The 16,796-nt window shown below is 39.2% G+C and overlaps 1 protein-coding gene across 3 annotated transcripts in view; it reads left to right on the top strand.

Moving 5' to 3' along the window:
• Positions 1-16,796, top strand: part of EPHA5 (EPH receptor A5) — a 350,419-nt gene that overhangs the window by 282,522 nt on the left and 51,101 nt on the right. For all 3 annotated transcript variants that reach the window (XM_075861931.1, XM_075861939.1, XM_075861921.1), the window contains exons 6-8: positions 3,518-3,642; positions 6,936-7,095; positions 8,468-8,573. In XM_075861931.1, coding sequence (XP_075718046.1) covers positions 3,518-3,642; positions 6,936-7,095; positions 8,468-8,573 — 391 coding nt within the window. The remainder of the gene's footprint in view (positions 1-3,517; positions 3,643-6,935; positions 7,096-8,467; positions 8,574-16,796) is intronic.

Genomic DNA, 16,796 nt, shown 5'->3' with positions numbered 1-16,796 from the left:
GCCTAAAAAATTCTGTGTGTGAGGGAGGCCGAAAAGAAGATCTGTCACATATTTCTGCTGCCCTGTCTGAGTGCAGCATAAAGAAGTGACAGACATGCTTGAGTCCAAGTATATTCATGCTTCCCCCGCCTCCCTTCGCCTCCGGCTGTCCTCCGGTCGTCCTCCAGCCGCTGATTGACACTTTACTCACAATGCACAGCAATAGGCAGAAAAGTGTCCATCTGTGGCTGCAGTTTGTGGGGGGAGGCAGTTGCAGTGTGAATATATGAATATACTTGGGCTTGAGCTTGCAGAGCCAGATGCGCGCCACAAGTATAACTACTAAATACTCCTAAACTATGTCAGATTACCTAATAAGTGACAGACCGCTGAAATCACTGTGTCTGTCACTACTTCATGCTGCTCCCAGACAGGACTGCATAAATATATGATACGCTTTAATCCTTTTAAAAATTGAAAAATACTGTCTCTCGCTTTCTACGGTATCTATTTATCTTTCTCATGTCTATCTATCTATCTATCTATCTATCTATCTATCTATCTATCTATCTATCTATCTATCTATCTATCTATCTATCTATCTATCTATCTATCTATCATCTATTTATCTATCTATCTATCTATCTATCTATCTATCTATCTATCTATCTATCTATCTATCTATCTATCTATCTATCTATCTATCTATCTATCTATCTATCTATCTATCTATCATCTATTTATCTATCATCTACATTTTTTACAATAGTTATACGCCTGTCCCATGCCTTATAGAATGTTTTAACTGTATGTTTACCCACAACAGCTGATGGAAGGCTGTTCTATTAATCTATCACCATTTCTGAAAATACGTTTTTCCTGTTTTTTTTATTTAATCTTCCTCCCTCTAATTTCAATGTATGCCTCCTTGTTCTAGAAACCCTCTCATTCTTGAACATCTTGCCTTCCTAAACCTTACTAATGATTTTTTCCTTAAATGTTTCTATCATATCACCTCTGTCCCTTCTCTCCTCTAACCTTTACATGTTTACTTCTTTAAGTCTTTACTGTTATTTGTTATGCAGCCCATGAACCATTTTAGTTGCCACCTTCTGAATTTTCTATATTTTATTGATGTCTTTCTTGAGAATAGGTCTCCAGAACATGTGAGCAGTCAGAGAATGGAGCTCCTGTAACGATGCCACTCTGTACTCTGCATAAGTATATTGTGGCTGTCTTTTGACAGCCATGCCTCACTGAACTACATGCTTGTCTGTGTCTTGATGGCTAGGGGTCAATCATAATGGCATCGGAGGCCGCATGTGCTTACCGGACTGCAGGTTGTGCACCCCTGATCTATGCTCACCTCCAGCCTCACTTAAACATTAATGTGAAACTATCCTGTAGCCTATATCTGCAGAAAGAACATAGTATGATTTCAGTTTCATACTAATAACATGGCTCTCAGACAGAAAGGGACAGTTTATGTTGTTTTGTTTTCAGAAATGTATTTTGTGTGAATGCGGCACGACCCTCTGATATTCCGGGAAAGCTGCCCTTGCAGAATTAGTGACATTTAAAAACAGGTTCCTGCGCCACTGCACTTTCCCTTTTCACTCATACGGTGCAGTATCCAGTTGCAGACTTTTAAGATGGCATGATTGTATTCTTTGTGTGGATGCTGAGATTAAATTACGTTTTGTTTGAGAAAGAAAACTCCAAAATACTTCTACCTTTCTACCCAAGTGCAGCGCATTGTAACGCAGATGTGCTCCGGATACAAAGACACTATCATCTTAATACCTTGGGGATCGATTTGATAGACTTAATTGGTCTTTATCGCACAGTTACACTTTAACACTTCTATTAAAGAAAGCTCAAAGGGGTAAAATTACCAGCATTATCATCTACTCTCCGTATAGTGTTTCTACCTTTTATCTCAGTTTTATTCATTGTCTGCAGGAACATCGGGAAGAGGTGAATGGTCTTAATGGATACATAGCCATATGGTCATTCCTTGATCAGGTTTATTAGAACCATTTACGGGATGTGTCCATGCAGGGTGTTTTTTTTATGCAGTTTTAAGTTAAATAAAGCCATAGACAGCTGTCAAAGTTTGATTTCAGCTTTTTTCTACTGTTTTTACTGTACCCGCTTCATTTTCAGAGTATACTGCTGTTGTTTTTTGCAATCACAACATGATGGAGGGGTAGTGTTTATAGGCTATTGGTCTCCATTGCATTTAGTTGAGGAAAGAAAGGAATGTAAAATGCTTATACATGATCTATGTAAAGCTATGTTCACACCTGCGTCAGTGCTCCGTTCCGACGTTCCGTTGGAGCTTTCCATCGGAACGAAGCCCTGACTGACACAAACTGAAACCAAAGGTTTCCGTTTCCATCACCAATGATTTCAATGGTGACGGATCCGGTGCCAATGGTTTGAATAGCGCAGCATAGTCGACTACGGTATTCACCCTGTCAAAACGACGGAACACTTGCACAACGGAGACAAACTGAAAACACTGGCACCGGATCCGTCACCATTGAAATCAATGGTGATTGAAACGGAGACCTTTGGTTTCAGTTTGTGTCAGTCAGGGCTCCGTTCCGACAAAAAGCTCCGACAGGACGTCAGAACGGAGCCCTGACGCAGATGTAAACAAAGCCTAAGTTAATGTTTATGCAAGCCTAAATATTATCTCAGTCAACAACCATATGCCCTATTAGAGGGGGTCCCCCCTCTCAGACGCAGAGCAACGATTAACTAACAATGGGCATATCTCGCTTTTTTGAACCCTGTCGTCCTAGTATTACTTGGTATTAATTTAAATGGCCATCATGCAGTACTGTAAATGTATGGCCAGTGGTAGTTTTCTTCGGCAGTAACACTCGATCACTCAGGTTTCTAAAGCTGGACTGACAGCAATCAGCTAATCGCCAGGCCCACCGCAATTCCAAAATGGGTTATCGAGATTAAATAATAATATTTCATAATAAAGATTTGCAAACCACCTATTGAAGTTTATAGGCTTATAGTCCTCCTGAGAAGACGGCTGTGCTTGACAGAGGTCTTTCTTCTGGCGAATAGAGGCATGAGAAGGGTTTACCAATTAAAGAAGCCCATCAACTATAGTACCTCAACATGATCTATTAAAGGGGTTTTCCAGCCAGTAAAAATGTATGGCCCATCCTCAGGATAGGTTATCAATAAGCTGATTGCTTGGGGTTCAAAACCTCAACTTACTTAAGAGCAACCATTACAGTGCACCTATGAAAAGACAGTTTTTCAGAAGGCCATGTTTCCTATGTTAGTGTAAAATAGACTAGATCAATGGATAGTCAGACAGATAGATGGATAATTAATGTCTATGTGTTTATCAAGCACTGAGCTGATGTGCCCTTGGAGGAAATATTGTTGCAACTACGACCACTGTCTCACTTTGAAGCTTTTATACTGCTTGTTATTTTGCTACAACTAAAAGCAAGAAAAGAAAACACATTCAGCTCTTAATGATTTTTTTTCTTTGTCTCTGCAGCCCCGTCTCCAGTCACTCATGTGAGGAAAGGAAAAATTTCCAGAAATAGCATTTCCTTGTCTTGGCAGGAACCAGAGCGGCCCAACGGTATCATCCTGGAATATGAGATCAAATACTTTGAAAAGGTCTGACCTTCTGTAATGTACAATTATATCTTTGTGTTATTTGCTCTCACTAACGCTTCTTGGTTGGGGAGCCGTCAACTACATAGGGAAATTGATTACTAATTGATTGTGGCTGCAGTAAATTACCAGGGTGACTTCCAGTGTGTGTTTTTCATTAGTGTGGCACGTCGGTTTGGGAAAACACATTAAAAGTTCAGGTCGGAGATATTGGAAGACTTTTTTCATATGAATAAAGGTCACCGATGAATAAATATAATAGATATGATACTGCTAACTAATATCTATTACGATTTCTTTTATAGCACATTGTTATTCTGTACTGGAATATGGATCTGACATACAGACAGTGCCGGAAATAATTTTGCATGTAAATAATTTACTTAAAATGATGGCTGTAAGTCATTGATTATTTTGATAAAGTTGGTAACAAAACACAGGAAATTAAATCATATTTGAAATATTCAACTTGCTAACAGCGCGTGCGTCTCTCATTTTTCTTTCCTAGTCCTGTACTGTGCCAGAGGCAAAAGCAATTATGGGATGTGATAAGAGAGACTTACTAAAAATGAAGTGATATAAACTGTTACGTTGGAAGTGAGCATAGAAAAAAACCTAAATGGAAATAAGTGGTTTATTACATTTAGAAAGAATACTTGAAAAATATACAGGGCTTTATGGTGAGTGTCTTAGTACACAGTGTTAAACCATTTATGCAAAAAGGCATGTGCACTATTCAAATAATAGAATAAGCAAGAGAATAAAAATCCATTGAAGCTCATGTTCACAGTAAAACTGTATTACGGACGCACTTGAACACTGTGTCACTGTATGGTGCCTCTTCGTACAATACTTCTAGAGGGAGAATAGTTCAGTAACATGGCATCCGATGCCACAGTGCCTCTGTATAAAATTGAAGGCACACTATAGAACACTATGGCTTTTAGCAGGCTATAGGCGGAATATTACAAATCTGTACAATATGGTTCTGTAAGGCTGAGTTTCTTTACTAGTTTTTTGGCACTGAAACCGCTCCGCAAAACTCGACAAAAAACGGCCGAAAATGCCTACCATTGATTTCAATGGTAGGCGGGGATGGTTTTCTCCTGTGAGCCCTATCTTCGCGCGATTACGCCTCTGACCTCCCATTGACATCCATGGGAGGAAGAGAAAGCGCATTTCGCTGCATTTTATGCCAGCGGCGCTCAATGGGCGTGCAGGCAGAGGAAAATCTGCCTCAAACTTCCAAACGGAATTTTGAGGCAGATTTTCCGCCTGCAAAAAACTCTGTGTGAACCCAGCCTAATATGGCCGTGTGCATGAGCCCAATGATGTGCAATTTATAGAGGTCACTATTTGGAGAGATACTGCTTAAAAAAATCAGCAAGTGCCATACATAAAAGGTCACTTTCTATTTATCAGAATAAATCAGACAGAATTGTCTTATACATTGCGTAAACACTTTATTATGGCCTTTTATGATTGCAGCTTCACTGTATGGAAATTAGACACCTGACCCCGGAGTGCAGTATAAAATAAAGTGAGCAAGTTTCCCGTGGATCGCTGTCAGTGTGAAACCCTCATTAGAATGGGAAAATCTAACGATCTGAGCGACTACAAACACGGCATGGTCATCAGTGCCAGACTAGCCGGGGCGAGTATTTAGAAAACTGCCAACCTTGTGGGGTTTTCTTGCGCAACAGTGTTAAGAGTATACCGAGAATGGTGTGATAGAGAAAAAACATCCAGGGGAAAAAAGATTTTGGTCACATCAACAACTCGTTGACTGAAGGGTTCAGAGGAGGATGTTATGAATGGTTTTGATAAACAGGCGGCACACAGTCAAGCAAATTGCAGCCAAAAAACATTGCTGCTCCAGCTAAAGTGTCCAAATGCACAAGTCGTTGTTCCTTAGCACGAATGGTGCACTAAACACTATAATTACATTGTTTTAGTAAAAAAAAGTCTTCAAAGTTTTCCATAGCCTTTAAGTCCATAGAAGGTCCAAAGCGCTACTAGATGGGTGTCTCTAATAAGGTGGCCATTCAGTGTATGTTTTGCTGTCTGGATTCTTGCTGTCTGCATTCTTTTTTTGTTATAAGAGTAATTCAACCAGATTGAAAATTAATGTTGATTAACTGATGCATTTTGTGCAATATTTATCCATTCCATCATCTGTTGAACATAACATAAAAAAATTGGATCTGTTAGGCCCTGTTCACACAGAGTTTTTTTTGCAGGCAGAAAAAATCTGCCTCAGAATACTTCAGGAATTTTGAGGCCGATTTTGAACTGCCTGCACGTATTTTTGAGGCGTTTTTCGCCTGCCACCATTGAAGCTAATGCAAAAAGGTTTTTTCTGCCTCCCATTAATTCAATGGGAGGTCAGAGGCGGAAACTGCGGCAATAAAGGACATGACACTTTTTTGTTTACCACAAGTTGCCGAAAGCCGCCCGGGAAAAAAAATGCCTTTCCACCCATTGAAATCAATGAGGGGCAAATTCGCCCATTTTTTGGTGCTGATTCCGACTCAGTTTCCACCAAAAAACTCTGCGTGAACTGACCCTAACTGGATTCTTTATTTACAGCACAGCATGGTGCAGTTTTCGTTCTGGCAAAATAAGGAATTCTAACGGCTGTACACTAGATTCTTTAGATCTTGTTGAGATGTGGCCGATTTGGTGCAAATTTTCAATGATGATTTGACATTGAAAATCCACAACAATGTACAGTACAATACATGTGATTTAGTACAGAAGATTTTTCTGCAGATTGAAGCAGATTTTCATGCGGATTCATTGTGGATTTGTCAAGGATTTTTTAAAATCCTATTTGAAAAGTGTATTATTTGATATTTTATTTTTTGGGTAATTCAAATGTGCATGTAAAAAATGGTAAATGAATGATAAAGAAGTAATAAACATCATATACAATAAAAAAGCGAGGCATAAAACAAATTTATTATTTTCGTTAGATAATACATAATTGTAAAGTATAGCAAAATATAAATCAAAGTAGTAGATATTGCTATGCCCAAAACAATGGCTTATAAAAGGCAAACAAGAGCAAAGGACAATAGCAAAGGACAATTAAACCCTAAACCTATGCATGGAGGATGACAGTAGTAGTATAGAAGTAATATATTAGATAAATAATTTTATATTTAATAGAAAAAGTATATTAGCTGTATGTCTTTTCTGAATGGGTAGGGAAGCAGCTCTATTACACTTTCTCTATTACCTTCTATCATTGTGGAGATGATATAGTTCTGTTTTCTTTCTGCATATAAATCAAGGACCAGGAAACTAGCTACACAATTATCAAGTCCAAGGAAACAGAAATCACAGCAGAAGGACTGAAGCCTGCATCGTCCTACATATTCCAGATTCGAGCACGCACGGCCGCAGGGTACGGTGCCTTCAGTCGCAGATTTGAGTTTGAAACCAGCCCAGTGTGTAAGTCATTTTAATTACTGTCAGCTCATGTCCATGTAATAGTTAGCGGAAAGAGTCAGCAGATCAATACCATAACAGGGAACTGTCATTCTTACACTGCTCCAGATTTCCTCTCCCAGGCCCATTGCATTAAGTGAAGAATCCTCATTCGTGTCACTTAGTTGGATAAGTTAGCATGTAGGATCTTAGATTCTCATCTCATTTAATCGGGGGGTAGAAATTTCAGTCTGTACTTAAAAGTGAAATATATAGAAAACAATAATATACAGTAGGTTAGTATATCATGAAAGCGTATTGTTTTGCAGTTAAAATACATAATAGAAACAATTTAACCCAAACTAATGCAGGGAAGTCACAATTGTCTTCCTAGCCTAATTTGTATTAAAATATAAAGTGACACCTCATCTCTAGTGGAGACAATTTTGATATTTTAATATAAAAACATATGCAGGGAGTGTTTTTGCTTTCCCTACTTTTGCATATGAACATTTGTCATCAGACCAACAAAGTCTGCAATGGCGATGACTGAGATGTTGATTCTCTAATAGCAAAGTCAGTTATTCCATGGAAATTACACAGCCAAATTGACTGATTTTTTTAGGTGGAAGCAGCTCGATTTAGAAGGATTTTATTGGGCACTTTTAACACCTACTGTACCTAATTGTTTTCAGGTTTCAAAGTGTGTTTCCAGAAATAAGAAAAAAAAATGTTTAGGATATGTAATTTGCTTTATTTGCTTGTTGAATATCCCATATCTTATCTCATTTTTAAAACCTGAGAAACCACAGAAGCTATTTATGTCCTTCCACATTCTTGTCATTATTGAAATACATTAACTTGTTAATAAAAAAAAATAATTGCCTTGTAACATTATAGGCTATATATTAAGGGGAATGTGTTTGACTGACACATGATATTTTCACAACCACATTTACAACATCCTATAAACTAAACTGACATAGATTCAATTAAGCATGTCTCTCTGCAGTGGGAGTAATATGAGGGTGAGGATTCTATGATTAATTGTCAGGAAGACCAGAGAAAAAGATGTGAGTGGCCAGGTGACAGAAAACCCCCTTAAGAGATAATATGGCTGACAATGCTAGCTATCAGACAGCTACTTACTGATTGAGATAGTGAAAGCAGTAAAATCTGGAGTACAATCAGAAAAGTTTACAAGAGAAGCAATCCTCGCCATTATCACAATTATTTAATTCATTTTTAGATGGAGGATTGCTTTTATTTACATAAAGCGGAAAGAAAAGATAATTCCATGCAGATTTTAATTTGACCAGCGTTGTGAATGTTTCATGCCCCCTCTATGTTGGATATAAATGAAGCCATAATCCCTGTTTTCTGTCTATCTACTCAGCATTTGCAGCAACTGGGGATCAGAGTCAGATTCCTATTATAGCTGTGTCGGTCACTGTGGGAATTATTCTTCTAGCCGGAATGGTTGGTTTTCTTCTCAGTGGAAGGTAAGTGGGATTACATTTTATATACACACAGTTCAGTTCTTCTAAGTATACTACACATCCATTCTTATCTCAAAAATTGAGATTTTGCTTGTTCAGGTTTATCTTCTACAAAGTAAAGACATGTTATACACTTTAAACTCGGTTATAACAGTAGCATTCCTTGCATTTAATATAAATAAGTGGAACAGAAACGGAAACGGTGTCAGGCTATGTTCACACTTGCATTATAGCTTCTCCTAAATGAAGCTATGACGCATTGCCCGATCCATTGTATGACAGATAGTAACTGTAGCCGGTGGACAGTATTGATTTACAATGGGGTTCGTTGGGTTACGCCGTGGTATCTTTTGCTTAGAAAAATTGCACTGCATTCAATGCTATGCTTCCAATCAAATATGACAGAACTGCCGATGGAGGCTTTGAATGGAGCCTCTGGGGGCAGTGTGGATTTAGCCTTAGTTAAATGAAAATTATACACAAATGGACAAATTTAGGAATGTCTATAGAACAATTTATCATGCACTGGCAATGTACATAATAACAATAAGGTTTCTTTTTTCACACTGTTGGCTTAGTTATTTGAAGTCCATAATCATGCTGTCTTTATTGTAATGTAAATCAGATCCCATTAACTGGGCTTGTGACATACACAGCTGCCAATATGAAGGGCAGACCTGCAATATAAGGGTATGTTCACACGCACTGTTTTCAGATGGAATTCGGGCCTTTTACGCCTCGAATTACGCCTGAAAAAACGGCTCCATTACGCCTACAAATATCTGCCCTTTGCTTTCAATGGGTTTTATGGTGTTCTGTTCCCACGAGGTGTAACTTTACGCGTCGCTGTCTAAATACGGCGCGTAAATAGACGCCAGAGAAAAAGAAGTGCATGTCACTTCTTGGGACGTTTTTGGAGCCGTTTTTCATTGACTCCATTGAAAAACAGCTCCAATAACGTCCGTAAAATATACAGCGAAAAAAGCGAGTTGCTACAAAAACGTCTGGAAATCAGGAGCTGTTTTCGCCTGAAAACAGCTCTGTATTTTAAGAGGTATTTTGCTTAGCCGTGTGGACATAGCCTAAAGCTTAAGTTAGGTATACTGGCAAGCAGCCTGAGGCTTTGACAACAATCATTAGGCTGGGTTCACACGACCATGTTACGTCCGTAATGTACGGAACGTATTTCGGCCAGAAGACCCGGACCGAACACACTGCAGGGGGCCGGGCTCCTAACATCATAGTGATGTACGACGCTAGGAGTCCCTGCCTCTGCGTGGAACTACTGTCCCGTACTGTAATCATGATTACACTACGGGCCAGTTGTCCTGCAGCGAGGCAGGGACTCCTAGCATCATACATCACTATGATGCTAGGAGCCCGGCTTCCTGCACTGTGTTCGGTCCGGGTCTTCCGGCCGAAATACGTTCCGTACATTACGGACGTAACATGGTTGTGTGAACCCAGCCTCACTATCCAGTAGATAGTGTGGTTGAGATGGAGAGTCTGATTATATCTCTGCCCTAATGCAATCAAGCAGCCAAAACTGTAGTTAAAGGGGTTATACAGGATTAAAAAAACACACAACCTGTGGACAGGTGTGGTACTATTTTTGGAAGAAAGCAGCCATGTTTTTCAATCCTCGACAACCCCTTTAAGCAATACTCAAAGTAACTAAAGGTAAATTTTAAGACCATAACTGCTTTAAAGGGGCATTTTAGGAATTTATGGAGTATCCCCTGGAAATGCTTTAATTGTCTATTAGATGCAGGTCCAACCTATCGGAAGAATGGGAGTCTGGTTTCCCCCATTTTCTGATTCTTGGTTGCTGCATTCCCTATACATTTTAATGAAGAGGTTGCCATGCTTCACCGGAAACCCTTTCTCCCAGAGATGGGACCCACACCTATCAGTCATTTATGACTGTGCCATAAATGCTTATTATGGTAATACCCCTTTTAATCCATTCAATTAGGCATGAACAATGTCATATAGAGAATCCTACAGTCAGCCCTGGTCCTGAGGCAATAATGACGCTGAGCACTGCAAGTGAGTCTATATATCAGAACGCCCCATGAATCATTTACTGCAGAGCTTATACTTTTTGGGGGTTATTTTAAAAGTAGCATATTAGTTTTACTGGTTTTGTCAGAGTGTGTGTCTGTGTGTGTGTATGTGTGTGTGTGTGTGTGTGTGTGTGCGCGCGCGCGCGCGCGCTATAATAATGGCATAATTTACAATGAAATTACAAGTATATATGCACTTATTATGTATGGCTCAAATTAATTTCATGTGGTGGGCCAAATGTACCCAGTCCAGCACTGATCATACATGGTAGACAATGCATATGTGTTTGTGTTCCAAACAACGTAATGCCTAAGACCGCAGATCTCTATTCAGAATAGACAATGTTCTTCAGTCAATGAAACTTGCCTTGACTGACACCATTCAGTTGGTCAGGGTCGGTGTATGCCCCATTCCAACTGTGGAATTTCGACCACACCTGAACTCCCCTAGGGGAGTTGGCCGCACATGGCCCTCTCCACTGAAATGTGTAGACAGCCTAGCCAGCAACTCAGACTTAAAAACAGGGAGCCACATGCATGTGTGCCCCTTCTACACCTCATCTCGTCTGCTAAACAGCAATCAGTATCCCATTTACCGAAGAGGTGGTTGCGCAGAGTTGAGCATTGGTATATATTACACATATAAATGGGACTAGAAAATGTTTGGGGGAGCAGAATAACTGGCCTGGGCAGGGAGGTTTCGTATCCAAGGCCCACAAGATTCTCAAGGTGGTGGAGTCCGAAGCTCATGTGCCCTTCCTATAATCCGGTCCTGCAATTGAAGAAGTTGTTGTGAAAAAGTGGGTTCCCCAAAATGCTGGTCAGGAAGACAAAATCTAGCACCTTATGCAGACTGGGTGCACCGTTGTCACTCTCTGTCTCATATATATATATATATATATATATATATATATATGTTATATATATATATTATATATCATCACAATCTAGGGGTATGTGGACCTACTAGGACGTTCCGCTGTAGCGGAGAGGCAGCTGGCCAAGTCACACTCAATCTCTATACAAGAAGTATGTAGCACGAAAGTACCTGAGATAGTCCAGACAATTGGCAGGGGCTTTAGCAAGAATGGAAGTTGATGTGGCAGGTTGTGCCAGATGTGGCGGATGTCAGCAGGTGCAGCAGGTTGCGCCAGACAAGGCAGATGACAGCAGGTGCAGCAGGTTGAACCAGACGTGGTGGACGACAGCAGGAGCAGCAGGACACCACTCCAATCACTAAACAGGCTCAGGAACAATAACACAGAACAGGATACAGGATACAGGTAGCAGGGCACAGGAACACTGGGAACAGGGTAACACTAAGGGACCGTTTTCAAGACTAGTACATACTAGTGCTGAATTAGAATATCATCTATAAGTTAATTTATTTCAGTAATTCAATTCAAAAAGTGAAACTCATATATTATATAGATTCATTACACACAGAGTGATCTATTTCCAGCATTTTTTTTTTTTTAATGTTGATGATTATGGTAACACTTAATAAAAACCCAAAGTTTAGTATCTCAGAAAATTTGAATATTATATAAGCCCAATATCAAAAATGATTTTTAATACAGAAATGTTGGCCTACTGAAAAGTATGTACAGTATATGCAGTCAATACTTGGTCGGGGCTCCTTGTTTACGAATTACTGCATCAATGCGGCGTGACATGGAGGCGATCAGCCTGTGGCACTGCTGAGGTGTTATCAATGCGGCGTGGCATGGAGACGATCAGCCTGTGGCACTGCTGAGGTGTTATCAATGCTGCGTGGCATGGAGGCGATCAGCCTGTGGCACTGCTGAGGTGTTATCAATGCGGCGTGGCATGGAGGCGATCAGCCTGTGGCATTGCTGAGGTGTTATGGAAGCCCAGGTTGCTTTGATATCGGCCTTCAGCTCGTCTGCATTGTTGGGTCTGGTGTCTCATCTTCCTCTTGACAATACCCCTTAGATTCTCTATGGGATTTAGGTGAGGCAAGTTTGTTGGCCAATCAAGCGCTACTGTGGTTATTAAACCAGGTATTGGTACTTTTGGCAGGTGCCAAGTCCTGCTGGAAAATGAAATCAGCATCTCCATAAAGCTTGTCAGCAGAGGGAAGCATGAAGTGCTCGAAAATTTATTGGTAGACGCTGCGCTGACTCTGGACTTGATTGAATAAACCACAATTTTTTTTTGCCATACTGGAGTGCTGCAGAATGTTTTTTTGATATATATATATATATATATATATATATATATATATATATATATATATATATATATATATATATATATATATATATATATATATGCGTTTTGAATGTATTGACAGCTATATATTTCTCACTAAACTGTAAAATTACATATAGCCATCAGTAAGCTGAATTGGAATGAGTTGTGCATATATTGGCATAATAGTACATAGCCCAGGCATCTCTAATTAAATGCACATTATATTTAACAAATAACGGTGTACACAATATCTTTTTTCAGCTATCGTGTTTGAGAAAATTTGCAAATAAAAACATATATTACAATAATTATTTCTTGTCTATCTCATATTTTAGACAGAAAATAATTCCACATCGTATCTGGATTGCATTGTAAGATTTGAAGCTTTCAGTAAGCTAAATTTCATCAACACAACACAAATATCCATTATTATGCTATTTTATTTCCTAAATAATTTGTATTTTCCAATCAACTCTATAATAAGTTTAGTTTCCCTATCAAATTGCAGCCACATAGTTTTTCTACCAAAATAATAGGATTATTTATTAACCTTGTCCTAGCCAGTTTTGCCTTTTCAAGGGTCAAGCCGGCTGTATTGTCATGCACAGCAGATGGTTAATTTCTCTTTCCAGAAAGTCTCCAGTAATTATCTGGATAATTGGGGCCAGAAAAAGACAAAATAGAAATGTATTTGCATAAATTGCAACTATTAGGTCTTGACTTTCAGGAAATTACAGACATTAATGATTGAAATCTAATTGCATATGCACAATTAGAAAATGAATTTGTACTGTATATCTCTGGAGTTCACTTCCTTCACCAACATTGATTGTTTAGTTTAGGTTTTGTTTAGGGATACTGTCTGCAATTGATGAAAATAATTTTCCAGTAATGAGAAGTTTAGTAATCGAGGTCCTTACTGGTAAACATAGCAGGGTGAAAGTGCTATATATCTAAATAGAAGTACTTCTAAAAGAGAAACCCTTGTCATTATCAATTAGATAGTCCTTCAGACTTGCTGATCAATCACCTATGCAAGTTACAGGCTTGCTAGGCAGTGCCAGAACTATGATACAGCTCAGGACTGTCATATTTGGTTGATCTATCCATAAAGGCAGTCCATGCAGCTGCTATGGGGCCCCTGGAGAGAGAGGGCCCAGTCAGTGTTGACCCTATCACTTTTCTATTGGGTATTGAAAACTTTTTAAGGACTCTACAGGAACTTTAGTACTAGGGAGGCGGGAAAGTGTTAAGGAAAGTTGATGTGAAAGGCAAGCATGGCTTTGTTAACATTAACCAGCACCACATGTGAAGGTCCTATTATTAAATCTGCTATGTGACTGCTAATATAATTCATATTGAAGATGTTAAAGGAGTATTTCCAACTTAGACATTTATCTCAAATCCACAGGATATGCCATAAATGTCTATTGTCTATTAGATGTGGGTCCCCGCTCTCGTCACCCGACCCCCATTTCGCCTGGTGTGGCAGCCACAAGCTGCTGATTTCAGGTGGGGACCAGTATAGAAGGGGCCCATAAGCGTGCATGGTCTCTCCATATGTTGCATTTGAGTCACGGAAACAGCCGAGCTGCGCTTTCTTGGATGTTTCGATAATTCCATTAAACAGAAAGGTTTCCACTAGTCCCTGTATGGAAATCTGCAGCCATTGGTCAGCGGACCAGATGAAGCTGGGGTCGGCTGACCCCCATTCATAGGTGCGGGTTCCAGAGCTGGGACCCACATGTATCAGACATTTATGGCATATTCCGTAGATGCTTGGACGTTTCGATAATTCCATTAAACAGAAAGGTTTCCACTAGTCCCTGTATGGAAATCTGCAGCCATTGGTCAGCGGACCAGATGAAGCTGGGGTCGGCTGACCCCCATTCATAGGTGCGGGTTCCAGAGCTGGGACCCACATATATCAGACATTTATGGCATATTCCGTAAATATGCCATAAATGTCTAAGTTGGGAATACCCCTTTAAAGGGGTTGTCCGCTTTCAGCAAATTAATGTTTTTTTGTATAATTAAAAGCTATATAAATTTCCAATATATATTTTTTATGTACTGATTCCTCATGGTTTTTAAAATCTCTGCTTCTTGTCATTTAGTAGGAACATTCATTTTTTAACTCCAGTGGATAAAATTCTGTCCATGGTCATGTGACGTACACACAGGTGCTGGATACAGCTCTGAAGAAATACTGTAACGAGCCGTGCACCTGTTTGTCCATTACATGACATGGATAGAATTTTATCCACTGGAAATAAACAATGAATATTCCTACTGAATAACAGTAAGCAGAGCTCTTGATTGTATATTGGAAAATTTTATAACTTTTAATTATCAAAAAAACAACACCATACATTTGCTAAAACCGGACAACCGCTTTAATGGCAGCAGGGAAAATGATTGAATGTGGAAAAATCTTACAGAACCACTGACCAGTCCAAACTCTGACAGCACCATTGACACCAGTTTCTCTTGTAATAACTTATTACATATTTATTACATGAAACCCTATCTCGGTATGAAAAATAAGGTCTCACCTAATCCTACTACTTAGTACACAGATAACACATGACCAATAATATTTAATTACTCTTTTTTTTAAATTGATTTACATTCTGAAGCCATATTATGTATTGTGCTTTCTTCTTATGAAGGACCACAGGAAAGCCTATGTAGAATGGAGAGGTATTCTGTACAGCAGTTACAACTTGTGACTTTATCATTTAGCTGCATATAACTTAAAGGTGGACACCCAGACAGGATCTCAAGAGGTTGCTGAGCAACCTGAATATAGTAAAATGCAGAACACACTGCTGAAGGAAAGTAAACTTTGTAAATGTATTTATGAGAAAAAAACAACTACAGTAAGTCATGGACTGGCTCTCTGATTCCCTTGATATCCTACTCCTGCTTGCAATGTTTGATATTCAGTTCAACTTAATGAATAATTTCTCAGTTGAATACGTTCATGCTGCTGCTTAGTAACATAAGAGGGGACTGGCAGATGACTATGTATTCACTTGCTGGAGCTTTCCATTAAAGCAAATGTCCATTTTTGAACACCATGTCATTTTTAGGAGCAACATTCTTTGTTGATTAATTTCACATATGAGTCAGGGCTTCCACTTTTTAACACAGAGCTCAAATTCACCTGCATATACATTAAATAATATTACATAAATGGTGTGCAGTACACTTCTTGGCTCCCTCTAGTGGTGGCTGCTAGCAGCCAGAACTTTATCACTTAAATGGACATTAACTTTTTAAACTACTTATGCTAATCTAATAGTATACCTGATATATATCAACTTTGTTGTTTACTTACTGTTAGAATTTAGCTGTTTTATCCATGCAAATTCTATGTGAAGTTACTGCTACTTTGTGTCTCCCTTCCTGTAATCCGCTGTCCACCCCCTGTTGTCAAGCAAAATCTGTCCCTAGTTAGAGAGCAGAATTGAGGGATTGTAGGAAGTGGGGGTGTCTTTTCACACTGCCTATAGAAGTTATGGAGAGGGGAGGGGGCAGGAGGAAGGAGCAGGGAAAGTGAGAGAGGAGAAACTGGCTGCTGGTAAGAGTTATATCTTGCCCCAGTGCTGGATACACAGCTACACTGCTCATTACTGCTGTATAATCTCTCCCATGCGGCCGCAGCTTCTATATGTACATATATATATATATATATATATATATATATATATATATATATATATATATATGTATGTATGTATATATATATATATATACATATTAGTATATATATGTGATAGATAGTGATCGGAGAGCAGGATTCACCTCTGCTCTATGTGTGTAATGTATGGCAGACATGATAGCTGAGAATTAGAGAAAGAGCCTGCATGGCGGAAGACTGCTAAATACAGATGCCATATACGAGTCATATAATGTCCAGCAAAAGTGTTATTCCTCA

This window comes from Rhinoderma darwinii, chromosome 1 (assembly GCF_050947455.1).
Source record: "Rhinoderma darwinii isolate aRhiDar2 chromosome 1, aRhiDar2.hap1, whole genome shotgun sequence".
Classification (NCBI taxonomy): Eukaryota; Metazoa; Chordata; class Amphibia; order Anura; family Rhinodermatidae; genus Rhinoderma; species Rhinoderma darwinii.
Note: the sequence above shows the minus strand (reverse complement) of the source record. Positions and strands in the feature narration are given on the sequence as shown.